This window comes from Onychostruthus taczanowskii, unplaced genomic scaffold (assembly GCF_017590055.1).
Source record: "Onychostruthus taczanowskii isolate IOZ18803 unplaced genomic scaffold, ASM1759005v1 scaffold38, whole genome shotgun sequence".
NCBI classification, from domain to species: Eukaryota; Metazoa; Chordata; class Aves; order Passeriformes; family Passeridae; genus Onychostruthus; species Onychostruthus taczanowskii.
In genome coordinates this window covers 1-21,060 of record NW_024501237.1, presented here as the reverse complement: position 1 = coordinate 21,060, position 21,060 = coordinate 1, and the positions used below count along the sequence as shown (strand labels likewise).

The window sequence follows — 21,060 nt, the reverse complement described above, 5'->3', positions numbered from 1 at the left end:
TTCAGACAATGACTCCAAGATTATCTTTTCCTCTGATAAAAGTTACTGTAGGTAGTGATATGTCTCTATAAGCCTGTCTTTGTGACTGATTCTGCATTACAAGACCCTTTCCTGATGCCTACTTAGTTGGAAATTCAGTATCATGAGACTACTGCAGTTCTTCAAGTTGATGGTTTTTTACTGCACAAAATGATTTTGTAAAATTCTGTATAACCCTGCCATCCCCCTATTTACTTAACTCCCTCCTAGTTAATTAATATAGTGCCTATTACAGATTAATGTGGGACTGTGTTGATAAACTGTTTCTTGAAGAAGCAAACTAGTCTTTCATCTCTCTGATTTAATGCCTTATTTATTTATAACAGGATCTGTCTTTGTACTATGTAATAGATTGCTTCCCCCCCAACCCCCTAATATCTTTTGGTGAGTGACCTTGCCAAAAGCCTCTAAAAATCACACATTTATCTACCTGCTTCTGATTCGAGGAATACTAATATATCTCTGTGGCATAATTTCCCTGTACAAAGCCATTTCCCTGTCCTGAGCCATTAGTCACATTATAATTTTGACTTAATTCTATTCTCTACTGTAGCTTTTACTGTAGCCAAGTTTCAAAATCTGATTTAACAGTTTGTATTTGCTCGCAATCTCCTTAGAAACTTTTTCAAAAAAGAAAACCCAGCAAACCACCTCTTGCACTCACCAGCTTTGGCCCCCTGTGCTGCAGTGATCTAGAGCTTGATCATTTTGTAAGTGATTGCCTTCTCTGGATGGGCATCCAGAGGCACAAGGAAGCGTGGAGCCCTGGCATGTGTTTGCTGTGTGTGGCTTTGACCTCACAGCGCACTGGAAAACAAAGCCTACCTGTACTCATGGTGTTGCTGGGCCAAGGGAGAAATACTAGAAAGGCTGTCCATAAAGTGAAATCTTTGGATGATTAAAAACCTCACTGAAAAATCCTTTGGATTCTGGATAAACAGTATCTGTAGTCTGAAAAGTAGGTGTATTTTAAGACCTGTCATTACTGCAGTCTAGGAGAGCTTCTTTGTTCTTGGAGCTCCACAGATGTTTTCAAATTAAGATACAGATTTGCAATATGAATGTATGTAGAGATGGAGAAATGATTATTTGTTTTCTTTGCTGAAGCACAAAGACTAAGTAATTGCCCAGGACAACACTGGCAGTTTGAGTGAAACAAACTTAATTTTTGTAACTTACTCATATTTGTAAATTATGGGTTTAACTTTCACAATTAAGTATCATATATCCTACGGTGGAAAATGTTATTTGTACTTTTAATCATTTTACCTTCTCTATTTTACAGAAACTGGTGTGCTTATGTCCATACCAGACTAATTCCTACAGTTGTGGTGGATAACCTAGAAACCTTCTCATCAGGCAGAGCAAAGCCTTGCACTTGGCAAACTGGATCCTGTGCGCAGAGGTATGGAGATCTGAGGAGAAAGACTATTTGCAAGTACTTTAATTACAACCAAATACACCATAAATATAACTATAACTTGAAAAATTAAAAGACAAATAAGAGGGAGCATGCCCTCACTTTGGCACCCTCCAGTCAGTTCAAAGTCTTCGAGTCAAAGAGAGGTGCACAAGTACAAAGCTTTAAAGCACATGCAGGGAAGAAAATCCTTTCTGTGCAGTTTTCCAAGCTTGTGCTCTGTTGAAGCAAAAGGCTTCCCCTGAGAGGCATAAATATTTTTGTTATGATCTCTCTGTTTAATGCTTATTTCTGGCACAGCTTTGGTCAGGCAGTGAACCTATACAAGTAATTGGCCTGGATGGAACTTGTAAATAATATCTCTGTTAAGCATTCAGGTTGTCCTTTGTGGTTTGGGTGCCTCATTGTGTTCTCTAAATGTTAGATTTCAGTCATAAGTGAAATTGGATTTTCATGCATGAATTTGGAAAATGGCAAAATGAAACAGCACCAGCAAAATGGAGATGGTAATGTATTTTTCCCTTGACAAATTTTAAAAGCCTCTTAAAAGTCAGTTTGGCTGTTCTGAGAATTGTCCTCTAGATGGTATGGCAGAACACATTTAAAGCTTTGAGTTGAAACTGGGAATAGAGCTTCCTTTGCATTTGGTGACTCTGAAATGCACTTGACTGCATGACAAAAGTGTGGAGTGGACCCTGTGGTTGAAATGTTGCCAATTTTGTTATTTTGGTTTAGGTTTTTTTTGTATTTCATTTGCTTTAAGTCCTTGTGCTGCTCCTATAAATAAGGCTCTACTACATAAATTCCTGAGACTCGTTTATGTGGAATTTTTTTAAGTGGGTTATTTTTGAAATTGCTATTCCTGATTAATTCCTTTCATGGACACTTCATTTTTATGAGTGGTTTTAGGAATGGATTATGCTAATACAGAATAAAGTGGTTTTTATCATAAGACCTTCCATACAGCAAAATAACCAGGAACTCTCTTGAATTCAGATCACCTTAATCTTTATTAGTTCTTGCCACTGAAAAACTCATTTCTTAAAGCCAAAGCTGGCTGGGGACACATGCAAAGCTTCTGCCAGCTGCTATGAGAATTTTAATATATAAAATATTACATCCCTTGGGAAGGGGTGACAACATTAACTGGAGTATAAAATACAGTGGAATTCTTTAATGCATTGGCAGGATATTTTTTTGGTTTGACAGCCTTTAAATTTGTCTCTTTCTGGAATGATTTATACAGGGATTGTGCGCTCAAAGCAATTCAGTAACTGTTTTATCATCATATTTTCTGAGATTTCAGGTGTTCTTCGTGTTAGTGTTTATAACTAGTAACAACATGTGACATTATTTTTATTTGAACTTTGTATTTAACATCTTAAAAGGGCAAGGAGAGTTGCTGTAGTTTGTTCTGTATGCCCACTGATTTCTCTGTGAAGTTAAGAAACCTAGGAGAAGTGATGGGGCAGCCAGGACACGTACAATCTGTTGGAAGACAAATAAAATTGCTGCTTTCTCTGCAGTTGCATATAGTAAAAGTAATAACTGAGGCCTCACAATTACATAGAAAGGCCCTCCTTTCCCTGAAATCCAGAGTGGAATTTTTCACACTTTATTGGATTAATGTTTATATAACCTTGTTTAAAATAATCAGAAGGTTTTCAGTGTGCACTAAATGTGTGCTGATGTGGTGTAAATTTATTGTGAATAGATTTTTCCACCGATTTCAAAGAAAAGTGGTACGTGAAAATCGTATTTTTGGCTCCCTTTTTTCAGTTTAGTAGCTATTAATTGTAATGTCTTCCATAAAAGACTGCAGTATTTGAATCCTGAGTGAGATATTCTGAGAAGAAATCTAAATAGACATCAGGTTTCTTTAAAATTCATGCAGATAATCTGGAGGTTGCAGTATTAAAGCTGTGTTTACTAATGAAACACCAAACCCTGGTTAGAATTCACTTTGAATTTCAAGCAGTAATAAAAGGATATGACAAGTGAGATAATGTAATGAAGTTATGCAGGTATCTTACAGCTCCTCCTTGGTTACCTAAAACAGATTTAAATTGTTCTCATTTCACAGGTCCCAGACAACAACACACCAGGCTTACAGAATCAAACATAAAATAGTGACATCGCTGGAGTGGAAGTGCTGTCCTGGGTACAGTGGGCAAAACTGCCAACCCAAAGGTGAGTGGACTTGTAAGGGTCTGAGCTATTCACGTCAGCAAAAGTGCTCTGTGAGCAAATGGCTCTGTTGAAAACAAAGGCAGTGCTTTCTGTTAAATTCAAAACAAGAAAAAATGCACAGTAAGAAAAAATGCTTTGCTATGTTGACTCTTCTCTGCACGTGAATTTCCAGAGTATCTAAGCAGAATGTCTTTTCCCCTCTTCCACTGTAAACAAAGCTCATAAAATCTCCAGCCGTATTTAATTTTGCTAAAATATGGAATTTGCATTTAGTGAGTCTCTACTTTTGACCTTTTAGTTATTGAGAATTGCAGTGCTGGGGGAATTAAAGCCAGGTCCTCTATTGAATACTTGCTGTAATATTCCTCTACAGCAGTGCTACTCTTTTGCCTTTTGGTTTCAGGCTCTAAGAATATATTTTGCTTGTGATAAAATAATGTGTCATATTTTTTTTTACTTCTCTGAATTTTGTAGTTCTTCTGCTATTCATTTCAACAGTGACTGAATTTTTCTAGGTATTACACATGATCCCTCTATAATTGTGTCCTTTTTGACAGAATAGCCTTTTACCTCTGTCCTGGTCATCAAACATGTGGCATCATATTGTAATTTTACATCTGTATAAAAGCTCTTTCTTTGCTGCTGGCCTTAAGCAAGCAGTCCTTGAAATATTAGATATGGCATCAGCACACAGGTTCTAAATTAATGAATATTGCAAGAAAGGCTATTAGATATGATAGGGAATTCAATCAGCAGAGGTAAAGGGCTGTGATTAAAAATTAATGTAGAAGAATGAAGAAAAATCACTATTGTTCACATCCAGGAGGGAAATTTCAGTGCCAAAGAGCCAGAATCTTGGCAGGTACTAAATTCTCCTCTGCACTGCACTGTGGAGTCAGACATTAACAGATAGAGCACAGTTGGTCAGCAAGGCTCTTCAGTGAGCATGGATCAAGTGTTTTAAATATTTCCCTTCAGAAAAGAGGAAACATTAACAAAAATATATTTTAAAAAATGTAAAGGGTAGCATTGAAGGGGGATGTCACAGTTGACAAAATTGAAATGGCATCAAAACAGGCAAACACTGACCAGGAAGAAAGTCTGTATAACTCAATTTGTAGTGGCATCTGTGTAAAAAGTAAGAATAAGGGGAAGTGCTGTGAAGTGTTACAGTGGCGGGTGTTACATCTCCTGGATTCTATTTTCAAACCTCTTCTGGCTTGCTGAATAACTTGGGGAAGCCTCTTATAATCTGCATAACCAAGTTTACCCATCTAGAAAATTGAGATGACACTTATCTCACAGGGGCACTGGGATATTTAATTAATTAATGCTTGTAGAAGTGCTTAAAGAGATTGGGATGAAAGATGTTATGTCAGAGAAGCTTTTCTTCCTTGCTTCTGGAATCCTGCCTCCCATGAGGAGCAGACCACCAGCACAAGCCTGCCTGTATTATTCAATTCCCATGAAGGGACGTGGGCTAATGAACTTGAACAGCTGGGAGCCCAATAGCCTTGTCTTCCTGTGCTCCACAACAGCAGGGGAGAGGCACTGGAAGTGCTGAGTGGGGCTCTCTGAGTCACTGAGCCTCCCACTTGGCCTCGCTGTTGTTCAACAACAGAATTGTTTCTGAAGGGTTTCTGTGCCAAGGGAACTGGGGTGTTCTGACAATCCTTTGGATCCTGGAAAGGCGTTGTTAGTGTGATGTGGGTTGCTTGTAGCAAAAGCTGATTTAAAATGCCTTCTGGTTTAACTTCTCTCTCAGAGTGAAGTTGTATGTGACTATTTCAGTCTGATAGTCTAGGCAGAAGAAACCACTTAGCACCACCACCTGATAGCTATTACCAGACATCTGAAAGCCTTTTATGTGGTGGCCCTGTTGGAACTGCTTGGCTACAGCTTCTTCTCAAGGTAGTGTGGTAGTGAGAGAGATGGAAGTGATGTGTTCAGGTCACTGTTTCTAACCCTACCTTCCTTGTGGCAATGCATGACCAAATTGGCTAAGACATGGATCCTATTCCAGCACGGACAATGCAATTTTAAAAGAAAGTTTGTAAGAATGAAAAAACGTAGGCGTCATTTTTATAAGTCTAACAAGACAAGTCAATATGGACGATTGAACAGTTAAAGCATCATCACTTTGACCTGAGAATATCAAATGTTTAATTGAGAGCAAAACCACTAAAACAAAAGGACACTTAAACTCTGAGTTGCAGACTTCATGGCGTCGCTTTTACTAGACAGAGCTTTGTTTTAACTTTGTGTGTGTGTAGTAATGAAATCCCGGTTCCCCCATGCACATTCGGAACACTGAATTAAATGGTTTAGAGGCAGCAGCCGGCTCTGCCACAGCCACTATCAGCAGGGAATTCCTTGGAGTGGCAGTGATGCCATTTTTCCAGCAGATGGCCGTACGATGTCCCATCCTCTGCGTGCGGAGAGCGGCACGCAGAAAAGGTGGGAATTCGCCTTGAAACACAGGGAACGGGAGGAAACTACTAAACCCCCCGCTCTGGGAAACCCCTTCAGCAACTCCTGCTTCATCAAAGATATATTGAGTCAAAAAGACGCAATCTGTCTTTTTTTTTTTTTTTTTAATATTCCATGAAATCATTTTGAGTGCTGTGTTTAAAAATACATGGGGCAATAAATTATACATCTAGGCCAATATATTGGATGATAGACACCTAATGTTAAATTTCTGTACGCATTTCCTGTTTTTCTGGTACAACTGGAAAGGCTCATTGCTCAGGATTTCGTATTGCTGCTTTGTTTTGTTTGTGGTGCTTTGTTATTGCAAGTGGCACCTCTAAGGTGGGTCTAGCTGTCTCATTCGAATTTTTTTTTTTTTGTTTTGTTTAAACTGAGCATGGCATATCTAATTTTTAAAAGGTCTCAAATGTAAGTCATTTGATGGCTATTTCTACCCTAAAGAGTATGTGTATTAGGTTTTTGGTCTGGTGCTCCCATCACACCTGCTGTTATCCAGCATCTACAATGGGAAATCTCAGCTGTGGGAATAAGGGGCACATAAATGTAATCACCATATGATGTCTTGGAGTGATTCCTTTGGAAAAGGCCTGAGCCCTGCTGGAAGAATGATGCAGGAGAAGCTATATTGCCAGTGACTCCTCTGAATTTGTTTCACAAATGAAAAGCCTGAATTTTTAATACTACTTGCCAGGTACCTTTCCTGTAGGGTGGTGAAATGAGATAAGTACACAATTTGTGACTGTCTGTGGGTGAGGTTGGTGTGTGTGTGTGCATCACTGGCTCCAGTCCTTGCTGCTGTCAGAGGCTCTGTAGTGCACTTTGGCCTCGCTCCATGGCTGGCTTGCTCTGACTCAGATGCTGTGTGCTTGGTCTCACAGCCATTATGTTACCTGAACAATTTTAAAGCATTCGTAAAACAAGCACATAGGGAGAAATATGTATCCTTGGAACTTTAAGAGTGAATAAAACTGTGAGGGTTTGGGTATTCTACAATGTGGAGCAATTGATTTACTAGGGAGGATGAAAAATGAGGTGGATAGTATATATTTAAAAAAAATGTGGCATCTGTAGCACCAACAGTGTCAGTGAATGTACTTAGAGCAATGGAAAGACCAGTAAATAAAATAAAAAGACATTGATCAGCTGGTCTTTATCACAGGCAAGTAACTGACTCCCTTGTCATAGATTGTATCACCACAGCACCACCTAATAAATCCTGTATAATGAGTTGGGCTGACTGCAAGAATTTAGCTTCTGTCAAAAACCATGCCACAGAAAGATAAAGGAAGCTGTTAAAATTATAACCATTTGAGGATTTTGTATTTCTCATCAGGCAATTTGAAAATATTATATCCAACTATTGGTCCATATGATAATTTCCTCTGAGTTTCTAGCCTAATTTTTACAACACCCTTAATTTACAACTTAAACACCTTATATTGTCCTAATTGCAGTCTATTTATCTTCAAATGTTATGTGAAACATGGAATTTCTTGACCCCGCATTTTAATCTGTTTCCCTGGAAACTCGCATTATGGCTAAACTAGATTTTAATATTTGAAGTGCAAAATAATGTCACCATACCCAAATTATTCTGCTTGTACTGTACTAAAGACTGGAAATCACATTAGTGCCACATAAGTGGCATTCCTTAGATATGCTCCTCCTGGAACATTGACTTCAAAATGTTCCACAAACTGAGCAAGTATATAAAAATGGGTATTAATTTACACTAGTAAATTTATTACCTTATTTGTACATATTTTGTTTTTCAAAAAAGTAAAGTAAAACAACATCAATAAGCCTGATGGCTAGAGAATGTATGTCAGGAATATGGAAGTCTCAGTTCTGTTCTCAGCTATCTGATCAGTTCATTGCTTTTTGTGAGTGGAGGGGCTTAACTTTGTGGACCTCAGTTTCTACAGCTGTGATATTGGATTAATAATGTTAGTCCAGATATTTGCAAATTACTTTTGGATCTTTTAGGCTGAAATGTAAAATAAGAAGAGATAATCCCATCTGCCATCACCAGAGAAAATGTTTACAAAATTGCCATCTTTGTGAAGTTTTTTATATGTATACAGTCATAAATGTCAGATGACGTTTATTGGAACTTAGAATTTGATTACGTTTTGAAATTGTTCTTATTTTTTAGGTGCTGCAAAAATGTAGTGTCACCGTTGCCTTTAGCAGTAAGATTTCCATGGTTGAAGATCTGTGTAATCTGTAAACAAAAACAAACCAAAAAAACCGAACCCAAAAATCAGTTTCAACAAACCTGGTTAATTTTGCAACCATTAAAAATCCCTAATTAATTTTACAGTTGATAATCTCTGTATTGTCTTTATACTGCTGTTTTATATAGTTCTAAAATATTCCTCTAGAATTTTTTGCCCATGGCATTTAAAAATTCTGTTCATTATAAAGCAAATTTTGACATTTTAATATTAACACCAGCCCCTGCCATTCTTGGGAAGTCTTTTATAAAGCCAGTCACCATCTTCAGAAATGTGTTCCCACACTACGTGAAGCAGATAAGAGTCACTGCAATGATCAGGCTTTGATACAGAATAAAGAAAGAAAAAAATTGTTGCGCAATCATCCCAATTATCGTGTTCTGTGGCTCTCTCACATTCTTTACTTTCCTTTTTCTCCCTTGTCTAGCTCAAGAACAGCAATCAGTTATACACAGCACCCAGGCTGAAAGCAGCAGAACTGTCAGTGAGAGGACACCAGGAGCTCTGCAGGACCCCAGTGGACCAGGTCAGTTGTTAAAATTGCTCTCACCTCTACCCAGTCACTGAGATCACTGCAAAAACAATTTCAGGAAAATTTCTGCCTACTGAAGGGACCTGAATGCAATGCCAATTTCTATCGGTCATGGTGCAGTGGTTTGCTCTTCTGATAAAGATGGGCAGAAGATACTGAATTTAAATGTACCAGTGAGTTAGAAATTTCAGGGGGTTTTGTGCCTAAATTAAAACAAGTAAAGTATTTAGTATAGAAATATTTAAACTATTATGTTATTTAATACAATATATTAACTAACAGCAGGAAAAAAAAAAGAAAATTAAACCAAAAAACAAAGCAAAAAACCCCAGCCCAAATATAGGAGTAGCAGATACCAGCACTGCACACAGAAGAAAATGTAATGAAGTTATTGATTATCTGAATACATGATTATTGCTATGTATTTTCTTACAAAAATTTGTTCTTTATTCAAAATCAGTACCAAGATGTTTGAAGCCTTAACAAGGGCAGCTCAGGTGTGTTTTAAGCTACTTATGTCTAGGATGATCAAATAAGTAAGAAAGAAAGTGAGAGTTTAAACATTTATACCAGAGAGGCTTGAGAGTATTTCTTATTACCTTATGCACTTGCTCATTATTGAGTTTACTTTATATAATCTGGATATTATGTTTTTGAAATACAACATCAGTGTTGTCTTGCACAAGTATGTACAGAAAAATGAGAATTGTAAGAGCTGGTCCATAACAAAAAATATGTATTCAATAGTGATCTATATTGAGAAACTATGTTAGATGACTGCTTTGTGAAAAGCTTCTCCATGTTTTGGTTGCTAATTGCTGGAAGCTTTGTTTGGGAGAAATCCTGTGATGTTTGCCGTTTTAGGAGGAGGCACCACACTGTTGCCTACACATGCTGCGACATGATTGGTGGCCATTTTCCCTGGGGATTAAACCCCATTCCCCCAGTGTCTCAAGGTCAGGTCAGAGGTGGAGTTTGGGGCTCCAAGGGCAGCCAGAGTCCTAGTTGATGGCAGCTTTGATCTTGGAGAAATCCTGCCATGTTGACGATTTTTGGAGGCAGCATGTGACTTTGGCTACATGTGCCTGGTCTCAATTCATGGCCCTTTTCTACTTGAAAAATGTACTTTTCGTGGTGAGGAACCAAAAAATGGCCATGATGTGAAGGAGTTTTGAATGGAAGTATATTCTTTGAACTTTGTTACTACCTTCCTTTTCTTTTGAATCTATTGATTCTTGTCTTGTTTTTGTCTACACTGGCTTTTTTGTATAACCATTGTCTGTTCCATGCTGTGGTGTTGTCACTCACCTATTGGCCTATATCCAGAAACATTCTCCTGAAGCAAATAAATATTTTCTACTTGAAAAATGTACTTTTCGTACAGTCAGGTTATATTCTCAGGTTTGTGTTTTGCAATTTTACATACCTTATTGTGGGCTGTAATGCTTGCTGAGAGAACAGGGTGTCATAATTAAGATTGCCACAGAGTTTTATGGAGATCTTACAAATGTATGTGCTTATATGCATGTATGTGACTTTAAATCTTAATAGACAGGAGGAAAAAGAGGGAAAGATGGAATCTGGTGTGGAGATATAGAGGGGTGTTTTTGAAAGGGAGTTAGGCTGCTGTGATTTGGTGATACTGTATGAGCAACCAAGTCTCTTGGGGCTGGAGGGAGGAGGATGTTTAGTAAAGCAGACAGGGCCTATTATGAAAAAGTGAGTTTGATCAATAGAGGACTGAGACATGCCACTTCTCTTATTAGGAATTATGGTCTGAGAAATACGTCTGAAACTGGAATCTCTAACCTCCATGTTAATTGCTTTTCATTCATTTTTAAATCAAATTGGGTCAGTCTAGAAAGAGAGATACCTGTTATGGCTGTCAACCCTGCAAACACAGCCTGGGGCCAGGCCTGACTGCTGTGGTCTGTCATTGCATCAGCACCTGCTATGGCTCTACAAGCCAAATTCTGCTTTCAGCTCCCACTTTGCAGCCATGCCACTTTCAGGCACAAACCCTCGCTTTCAGGTTCATCTACATTCTTTTCCTCCCTCAGTGGGAACTGATAAAAACCAAGCTAAAAAAACCATTACACCCCACAGGTTAGTTATCAGCTTGGATGACTGCATCGGAGCTGCTAATGAATTCAAATCCCTTTCTCACAGAAACAATTTAACCAGAAGTGTCCAGACCTGTTTGTCTCTCACAAAGATGTATGATGAACACAAAGGTCTATCAATGGCCTGTCCTTGCAGTGCCAGTCAGAAAAATGGCCAGAGTCTAAACGAGCTGGTTGAGTTAGAAACAATTTAGTATCTGTGTAAGTAGATACCTTAGCTGAAGATCCTAACATCCTAACCTAAAAGAGCCTTACTTTCCAGTAAGTAAGTAAACTTGATTGGGATTTTTAGAGACTTTGGGCCCCTGTACTTGGACAGGATTTCTGATTAGAACTGTTTGCTGCCATAGGAATAGACACTGGTGCTGTAATGAAAAGTGACAAAAGATCAATAGGAATACTGTAAAATTAGACTAATAAATATTTGTATGCAATGCTAAAGAATCTCATCCATAGCAGTTTATTACGTAATAGCATAGCCCAGATCATTTTGGATAATATATCATATGCCTAACATTTATGCATTTAGGCTGAATTATTGAAGGAGATGTTCTAGCTTTGCTTTCAGGAATTTGAGCATCTAATTTTATCAGCATCTTCTGAAAATCCCAGACTAAGTTTGATACCTGTCACCTGTCAAACTCAGATGGCTGGCTCAAGTCATGTGGAGTCCTAATTTTCAACATTGGGGTATCCTTCACCATTACCTATCTTAAAAGCTTCCATCTAGCTTCGATTTTTAATGATAGACTAATCATTATTCCAAAGTAATTTATCTATCAGCCATTTTTCTGCCTTGCTGCTGTGTTGAACAAGTCTTTATTTTGACCCTAACAATGGAAAGAAACATATTCCTTTAGACACAAGCCTTGCAAATTCAGGAAATTGTGTTATAAATGGTAAGTAAAAATGAATGTTTTTGTGATTGTGTTAAAGGAGATTGACTAAATGAGAGTTAACTGAATACCCTGTAGGCTGCTAGGTAGAGGAAGAAAGGCATTACGTTGATTAAAATAAGTTAATCGTTCAGAATATTCTTGTAGAATCATAAATACTTTATAATGGCTATATATGCTTCAGTAATTAGAAACTGCTGTGCTGCTGAAGCTCACTAATACATGATACATGACAAAAATCAAGATGATTCACTCAAAACTAAACATTCAGAAAATTTTCACCCCACTTTTGGCTAATGTCTCTCAGTCAATTACACCTTCATTTATTTATTCACTAAACAATGCTTAACAATACTTGTTTTGGGGTTTTTTTCTCATTTTGTTTCCTGACCAAGCACTTTTTCAAAAAATGAATGAGAAGATTAGCAGTCAGGAGATGAAACTGACTTTTCTACAGAAGAAGGTTGACAGCATTGCTGCTGCGATGAATGATGTGAGTAAGATGCTTTCTTCTCTGGAAGGCAAAATCAATGAAGATAAGGGCAGAGACTTCCAGTCTTTTCTAAAAGGTAAGAAAAATAAATTAATGTAATCACTCACCCTGTTAGAGGTGCCAGAAAAACAAAAGGCTAAAAATCTTCATAGACTGTTCTATTGTATTACTCAACACTTGTTTGGAGAACTAATTTTTTAAATTTCATTTAATAAGAGAGGAATTTGTTTATTTCAACATTTTCTATGGTGTTTTCATAATGACAAAAAATTTATATTCTTGGGTGCTTCGTCATCTACATGGTAGCTTAAGACACTCTATCAAGGCATTTTCATTTGCTTACAGTATCTGCAAATATTCTTATGTCTGTTTTTGTTTATCTGGCAGTTGCTAAAGGATGTAGTATTTGTTTTGCTACCAAGTCCAATCAATGTTCTTTAATGCATAATTCACACACACAGGGCAAGCTATGAGGAATTCTGTGGTGGGTGTGTTTATAATACAGCAAACATTGTGCTGAATAATTTGTCCCTGATTGTATTAGGCCATCTTTGATAAACACCTGTACTCATGTTCAGTATATACTCATGTTCAGAGCAAACACAGCTAGAGATCAGGAGCTTGGGCAGCTCCTCAGCAGCAGAATTATGCATCCAGTTGTGGTGAATCCTGCAGCAAGATCTGTGTGTTACCCAGCTCAAAGTGTTGTTTAACAAGCAGATTCAGACTGAAACTTTCATTTCTTCAATGTGCAATATTTTTCTCATTTTTCAGGAATATTCACCAAACCATACACTCCAAACATTTCAGAATCCAGGGACTTTTCTACTATTTAAAAATAGAACGGTGGTTCTGGAGTTCCTTACATTGAGATAAAACTGAAGAAAACAATAAGTGGTTCTGTATCTCCTTCAAATTGACCAAGTTGGGTGCCATTTATTGTATTTGCAGTCCACTGTCTCCTGGGCTGCTCCTGCCATGTGCTAGATGGCTCTCTTGTATGCAAGTTCATTCCGTCTCTTGATCAGTGACCTGCTTTCACCTCTACACATATTGCTAGATGGCATTCTTGACCCTTGGGTGCACATTTAATCTGCCTTTGAGTATTTTCCATTTCCCTTCTGCTTTCTCCTCATTCTTTTTTTTCTATTTCACTCATTCTAGCTGTCATTTTCATGCAGGATGCTGAAAAACAGGATGTTTTTCAGCATCCTGTGTTTCTGCTTCTGCACTCTCTATCACTGTTTCAGGGTCTAAGTCTTAATTAAAATCTGCTGTCAAAACCTGCCTTCTTTGAAAATGCCCTTCAAGCCTTTATTGTTCTTTACCTGTAATGTTTTATATTATACCTGCTCAGAAAAAATCTCCAGCTGATATCTCGTTTTGATTTATCTTCTCAATCTATCTCCTAATCAAGGAGATATAGCACCAATGAAAAAGATGCTGTCAACTACATTCCTTGGCTCTAATTATGAGCATTCCAACACAGGTTATTCTTGGCTTCTACATAGGTAAACAGCAGGAATTAAGAAAGGAGGAGAGAAAGAAAAGGTTAGTGTGTCTATTGGCTTCTATGTGTAATGACAAATGGCAACTGCAGTTTCTGTCCAGGAAATATCAGTCAGTTGTACTCAAATGCAAAAATAGTATCCTAAAGTAGCAGGACCTGATAGGATCTTCCATACTATCTACTGTAGTAGTGGACATTCTACCTTGCTAAAAATTACTCTTAGAAGCTCACCTGAAGCAAACCACAACTTTCCCAGTACTACTGCCACCCTGAAGCAACCTGCTTTTGAAGAACAGTTAAGGCTGTAGTTGCTTTTTGCTATTCAGGCATTTTCCTTCTTCACCTACTTTTCCATTTTGTTCCTCTCGTGCCAGGTCCTTTTCTTACATCCATACATCACCTTTTTTTTCTTATCACAGGAGTTCTAATGTTCTGCCCAGCTTTGTATCAGGGTTTGTTAGGAGCAAGGTCTGATTCTGTGGCCAAACAATTCAATACAGTTTTAAAAGTCTTTAATTCTTGGTTTAATCTATGACTTCAGTGACATGAATATGTCATCTGCTGATGTAGAGGGCAACACTCACTGGAGTAACTGATATGCTCCTCTGTTTAGTTAATGAAATCTGTTGTGCATTTTAAAACTTGCTTTCCGCACTCAGGAAGCTGTTCCCATTTGTTACTTAGGGGAAATAACTTTGTGTTCTTTTTAGTTTAAAAAGCTTACTTCCTGCTATTATTTTCTTCCTCCTCTAACTCCATATTTAATACACACCTTTCCTCTTAATTATAAAAATGTACACTCCTTTCAAAATGAACTCAGTAACGGAGTGTTAATCACTTCCAAGTCAGAAATGTCATTTGCAGATGCATATATAACCTCAATTCAGTCTCCTGTGCGCATAAATTTATTTTGCGCATTATTCTTCAAATAATTGAAACTGCAAAGAGAGTATATGTTGACACAGAGTAATTACACCCTTTGGTTTTCAGCCAGGAAGCTAAAATGAAAATTTATAATCTCATAAAAGGTGCAAGAGATCTTTAACATTCACAGGTAGTTTGGACCTTTCTATTTCAAAATGAGCAACAGAGAAACTGAACTACATCCATGAGTGCACACATGTATTTGCAGCTCAAGCTTAACAATATACCCAATTGTCACCAAGTTTGGGTCAGGTCTTTGCGTGCACAAGTGTGCTCCCACAGCCCCTGCTGCACTTTGCTTATGAGCTACCCAGTTGTCCTAGCCAGAAAGCAGGATAGAGAGAAACCCAAAGCTGTCTGGTTTAGCAGGCTCCACACTCCTCTGGTCAGGGGAACACCTGAAACCCAGAGCTGAGCTCTATACTACACGCACTATCCAACTGCATGGAGCTGGAACTGCTATTCCAGCAATTCCAGTTGAAGAGTGAGGCTGGCACCTTCGTGTCTGTCACAGAAAGAAAAGGTTGGTATAGGCCCTCTGGAATGCCTCTCACAGATGAATGGTCTGTTATCAAGATTTGTTGCTGAGATGAACAAATTTAATTAATTGCTCACTGAAGGTTTAGAGTAACCTTGGTTCTTTCCACAGCCATTACATTTTTCTCCACAGGTCATCGTGTTTCTTAGAGCACAGAACACTTTTCAGCATTAGCAAGTAACCTGACTAAACCATCCCTTGGAATGGTTTTTCTACATGTCAGTTTTTTAACTTGGTTTATATCTTGGTTTTTCCTCTCAGCTGCCAGGACACCGTTATTGTCAGATATTTCAGCATGCACATACATGTGCATGTTCATGTACAGGCATCTGTCCAGTCATTGACTTGCTCCTTAGGTAGTGAAAAGGAAGATAAGGAAGGTAATTTCAGTATTATCACTGCTGTTTATTATACTTTATGTAAAATTGCTAGGACATTTGGGACCCCAGGTGACAATGATGGAGTTTAATTCTTAGGAAACTTCATGCTAGATTTCTGATGTGACTCTTTCCTGAGCTAGTAAACTTGGGTCTGATTTCCTCATACTTTACTGCACTTGCTGAGAATGTGCCTTCAAGTAAGTTTTGAAGACATGCCTCAGTGTTTTAGAGATGAAGAAATAAATTCCATGCTGTATAATTAATTGAGAATAAAATGGAAGAAGGGAACAGGTAATTTCTGCCTTTATCAGTACAGTTTTAATCAGAGAACCTGTGGTCATTGAGGCATTGTAGAGGTTGAAGAGTTGAATCATTATATCACAGTCTGGCTGCAAATGTTCACAGGGTTTATGAAAATTGTGCAAAGAATGATTCAGTGTTTTAGTTGGACAGCGGAGCTACCCTTGAAGAATAAATTAATACAATTGCTTCTATTCTCACACCAGAGCAGAACTACTGCTCTAATTGATTGAAATATGTTATGCAGCAGTCTTTTATGCCTGTCTTGACCTCTCTAAGACTATATGGGAAACATATTTTCATGTTGTTTACTGGGGAAGAATTCACACATTCAGTTCTGCCTAGTGCTTTTCAGGATCAGAATTCCTAGGAGCTATTTAAGGAGTTGCAGAATGCAAGACCTAAAGTTTCTACCTTTAAAATGCCTGCATCTTGCAGCAGTTGTCGTGTTACTAAATTTAGCTGTTCAATAAGGCTATTTTTTAAATTTTGCTTCTTTCTTACAATAGTGTGTTGCATCATCACCTAGCACATACAATACAGTAAGAAGGTAATAATCTCTGCTTTCATTTCTTGACCAAAATCTTGTAAAGCAGATTTTTTTTTTTTTTTTGCCTTACTTTTCTAGTGGAGAAAGCACGCATCATTTTTTATGAGCAAGGCACAAAAGCACACAGATCTGCCCCTTTCAGTGCTCAGAGACAGCTTAGGCAAGAGGTCAAAGCTGGTACTACATGTAGAGTTTGAGTTTGTCTTTTCAGAATACTAGCAAAAGTCCCACTGATTTCAGTAGAAACAGGACGGATCCTCAAACACTATAGCTGTATATAAACTGTAAACATCTTCTACTTTCTTAAGTACAATTTACTCTCTATGGGGGTAAATTGGGGCAGGGATGTGTGTTTCACCTCTGTGCAGCGCTGTTTGCTCACATTGTGGGAAAAACTTAGATGTTACTAACACAGTTGATTTGATTGTTTCTATGTTTCTCCTTTCCCCCAAAGGTCTCAAATCCAGAAGTGTCAATGACTTAATCAAAGATGTGGTTGGAGAACACTTTCAAGTATTTCAAGGTGAAATGCAAGAGAGCATGGCTCAAATTTTCAAGACCATGTCTAGCATGTCAGGTGACCTTGAAAATACGAAAGAACTAGTCAAGCATTTGAACGAAACCCAAAATAAATTTGCTCAGGAGAAAGATAGTGGGCCAACAGAGCTGGACATTCTAGAGCTGAAGAGTCATATGGTGCAGATGAGAGAGGAAATGGCCCTCACTTGTGAGAAGCCTATGAAAGCTTTACAAGAAAAGCAGAAGTCCTTGGAAGTTAACTTGGAGCACCAACAGTCAAGAAGTGTAATTTATTATCAATCTTTAAATAAGAGCCTCTCGGAAATGAGGGATGCTCATGAACAACTGTTATCAGCTGAACAGTCTTCAAGACAAAACCTCCCCCCAGCAGATCAAGTCACGGAGTACAACGTTACAGAGTACATGATCACACTGCGTGAGAAAGTGAAGAGACAAGGCATGATGGTGCTGGAGATCTATGATGACTTGAGAGTGCAAGATAGCAAGATCAGCAACCTCAGTGTTGCACTGGAAATTCAGCGGGACTCTGTTCTGGGGGTCTGTGATGACATGTTGTCAGAGAGCAGGACAGATTTCCAAGCACAGCTGGCAGCAGTCCAAGAGAGAGTGAGTGTTCTAAACAAGAGTCTCTCTGATGTGTTCCTTCCATTGGGCAATAAGATGGACAGAATGAATGAGCAAATTAATGACTTGTGCTATGATATGGAGATCCTGCAACCCTTGATTGAACAAGGGGTACCTTTTAGTCTAACTTCAGACTACGAGCAACAAATCCAAGCTAAAGAATTGAAAGAGAAACTTGAAAATCTCACTGTTGTTGTTAATGGAATGAATTCTGCAATGAAGGAACTTTCCAAAACACAGGAAGGACTTAAAAATGAATCTCAGGCTTATCAGGAACTGTTTGAGAGTCGTGTTAATGAATGCTTCATGGAAATGGAAGATGGATTAAACAAGACCATGATAGTAGTAAACACTGCTATTGATTCTATTCAAGATAATTATGTACTGAAAGATGTGCTACGTGCTCTAAGAAACAAGACTGAAGTTTGCTGTGGCAGAGCTGAGGAACTGGACAGCTTCCTGGCCTTTATTCCCCAGTTCCAACACCTGAATGAATCCCTCCAGTCGCTGCTTTATAACAAGAGATACAAAATTACTCCACAGGTAGCACCAACTCTTTCTGATCTTCCCTACAAGGAGTCTGACAAAACTATCCTCCACAATTTCAGTAGAGTTTTCCATATATTAAATGATACATCATCAAAAGTGGAAAAGCAGCAACAAGATATCAGCCACCTGGAAGAAAAACTATTTGACTCTGTGGAGGGTTCAAAGGACCATGAGGTTCGCCTTCTGAAGGTAGAGTCAAAAATTTCCAAGTTTTTGGCAGACAACTGTGTCTCACTCAAAAAAACCAAAGCTGCCTCAACAGAGAAAGAACACGTGGTCTCACTTCAGCTCCAGGCACTGAGTTCCAGGATCAAGGCCCTGGAAGCCAAGTCCATCCGTTTCTCGAACATCATTCCACTTGTGAACAAGACTGCTCATGAGGCCTGGGGGCTGTGCCAGGCCACCAACAACAGCATCCAGAAAGTGAACGCAAGCATACCTGTGCTAATTAAATTGGCTCAGCCAGATATCCCCCTGCTGCAGAGAGGCCTCAAGGAGCTCGTTGAATCGCTGCTTGAAGTAAAAGCAGGAACTATTTTGACAAATTTAACCCAGCATGTTGACATATCCATGGTAAATGCAATGAACAACATCACCAAACTTCAGAAGCAGCCAAAACCAGTTATAAAAAAGCCCTCCCCAACAAAAAAAGTGTCAGGAAATGCCACCATGAGCCTGGCAAGCCGAAGCCAGAGAAACACGGATAATGCAATAGATCCAGGTAATGCATTTTACTCTACTAAAAATCAAGATATGTTTTATAAAGATTGTGTAACCATTGTGATGAACTGGGTGGCAAAACTTGACTGAGAGTAAAGAAAAAGTCTAAAGATTGCTGTGAGGAGTGTTTCAGAGGATCCTGAGATTAGCCTCTTGCTTACAGTAGAATTTATTTTGCTTATGAGATTTTGCACTCAATTTAACTTTCTTTAATAGGTCCCCATCTGATCAGTTTAAGATATATACACATGCACATAAACTCAGCTGAGAACCTGACCTTTTAAAAAGTTACTGACAGTTTAGACAAAACCTAAAGAACAGGAGTTTTATGCCTGCATCTCAATTAACAATTTCAACAGAAAAAAATGTATGCAAGCTGGAAGGGAAACATAAAGTTGCATCAGTACTTTGCATTGTCAGCAGGGATGATAGGTATCAAAAATACACCCAAGGATAAGATGGCTCAGTCCAGAAAGAGCAGCCTGATCTAAGTTCCTTGGAGGTTCTTCTTTCTTACTGCATGTACCTGACCCTCTGAGACCAGCAGAGCTCAGAATTTACAGGTAATCTTGAGTATCTTGGAGGATAGCTGAGGGAATGCTGTGTTCAGGCAGAGAGGGAGGCCGGACAGGAGCTGCTCATGAAGAACTTTAGCAGAAATTGTGAATTGCCACAGAGCCTTTCCAAAATACCTCATACTTAGGCGGTATGACTGCTGTGATGTTACAGCTGAGGCTGTTGCTTTTGCTCCTCTCTTTCGCAGGGCAGTTTTCAGCCTGTGCCAGCTCCCCGTGCCAGAATGGAGGAACCTGTGTCAATGACAGACAGAGTTTTGTCTGTGCCTGTCGCCACCCCTTTGGAGGAGTCAACTGCAGTGTGAAGCTGCTGAAGGACAACTCCCTGAGTGTTGGCAAGTACAGAATTTAGAAGTGCACTACAGGATCAGTGCAGGCGCTGCCCGAGCCCCTAATTACAGAGCATTTGCTGGTCAGAGGTCTCACGTTTCACTGTAATGAGTGACAACTCAAGCAGCAGAGTCCTGTGTTTTGGTGCTGAAGACATCAATCCCCACGGGTGACTCGTTATCTCTTTCCTTAATATGACCAGATGATGGGATTAAATTGGTTTGGGACCTGTGATAATAGCTGGATAGCTCCCTGATGAAATGGACAGAGTGGGAGGGTGGGCAGTAGATGTATTTGAACACAACGTCATGGATTTTGAAGGGGGAGGTGAAATCACAAAATCACTGGGAAATACTATCTTCAATGCAGCCATAAATGTTCCATAAATACCAATAGCTACCAGAAGGTGTGGGACTATGCCCTCAAGGAGTCATTTTAGGCCTTCCTCTGGCTTTCATCAACAAAGGATGCAGCCCCTTGAAAGATTCCAAAAGGGAAAAAAAGTGAAAATTTTGATTATTCAGCATGATAAATACGATAAACAATTTACACCCAGGCCACATGGAATGTGAATTTTATGCATCTTTCAGCAGTCATTTGGATGATTTTTACTCATGACAGCATATGAATAGTGAATGAAATAATTTGTACAGGAGCAGGGAATGATAGTGTACAGGCTCAGCTTGAAGAGAAACCCATATACTTTTATCCCCTCATTTAGCATCATGAATGCTAAACCTCCTTGCTGTTTCTCTAAGATTCGTGCTGAAATTCTTGGCTTCAGCTCACTTCCATGAACAAAGAAAGAGATCCTGGAGTGGGAAAACTAGGAGAGGGGGCGTGTAAGGTGGAAAGTAAACTCCTTTAATGATAACATAGTATAGACAAACATGAAGTTCCCTTGCTGTTGCTAAATTTTTCTCTGGTGGATACACCTAGCACTAATTGTGAAGAAAACTACTTTTTATACAATATAAAAATATGTGTTTTGCAGGAATATTGTGTTTCAGTTGCTCAAGTTCTGTCATCCACAGGATGATGTGACATCAGAAAATCTGCATTTGGTCTTCTGGCTGGTCCAAGTTGCCTTTCTACAA

The 21,060-nt window shown here is 38.7% G+C and overlaps 1 protein-coding gene across 1 annotated transcript in view; it reads left to right on the top strand.

The window, feature by feature from the left end:
* Positions 1 to 19,968, top strand: part of MMRN1 (multimerin 1) — a gene marked incomplete at its 3' end in the record, with an annotated part of 32,014 nt that extends 12,046 nt beyond the window's left edge. The window contains exons 2-7 of the mRNA XM_041412145.1: positions 1,325 to 1,444; positions 3,543 to 3,649; positions 8,807 to 8,905; positions 12,326 to 12,499; positions 17,080 to 19,059; positions 19,822 to 19,968. Of these exons, the coding sequence (XP_041268079.1) occupies positions 1,325 to 1,444; positions 3,543 to 3,649; positions 8,807 to 8,905; positions 12,326 to 12,499; positions 17,080 to 19,059; positions 19,822 to 19,968 (2,627 nt within the window). The remainder of the gene's footprint in view (positions 1 to 1,324; positions 1,445 to 3,542; positions 3,650 to 8,806; positions 8,906 to 12,325; positions 12,500 to 17,079; positions 19,060 to 19,821) is intronic.
* Between the last annotated feature and the right edge of the window lie 1,092 nt (positions 19,969 to 21,060).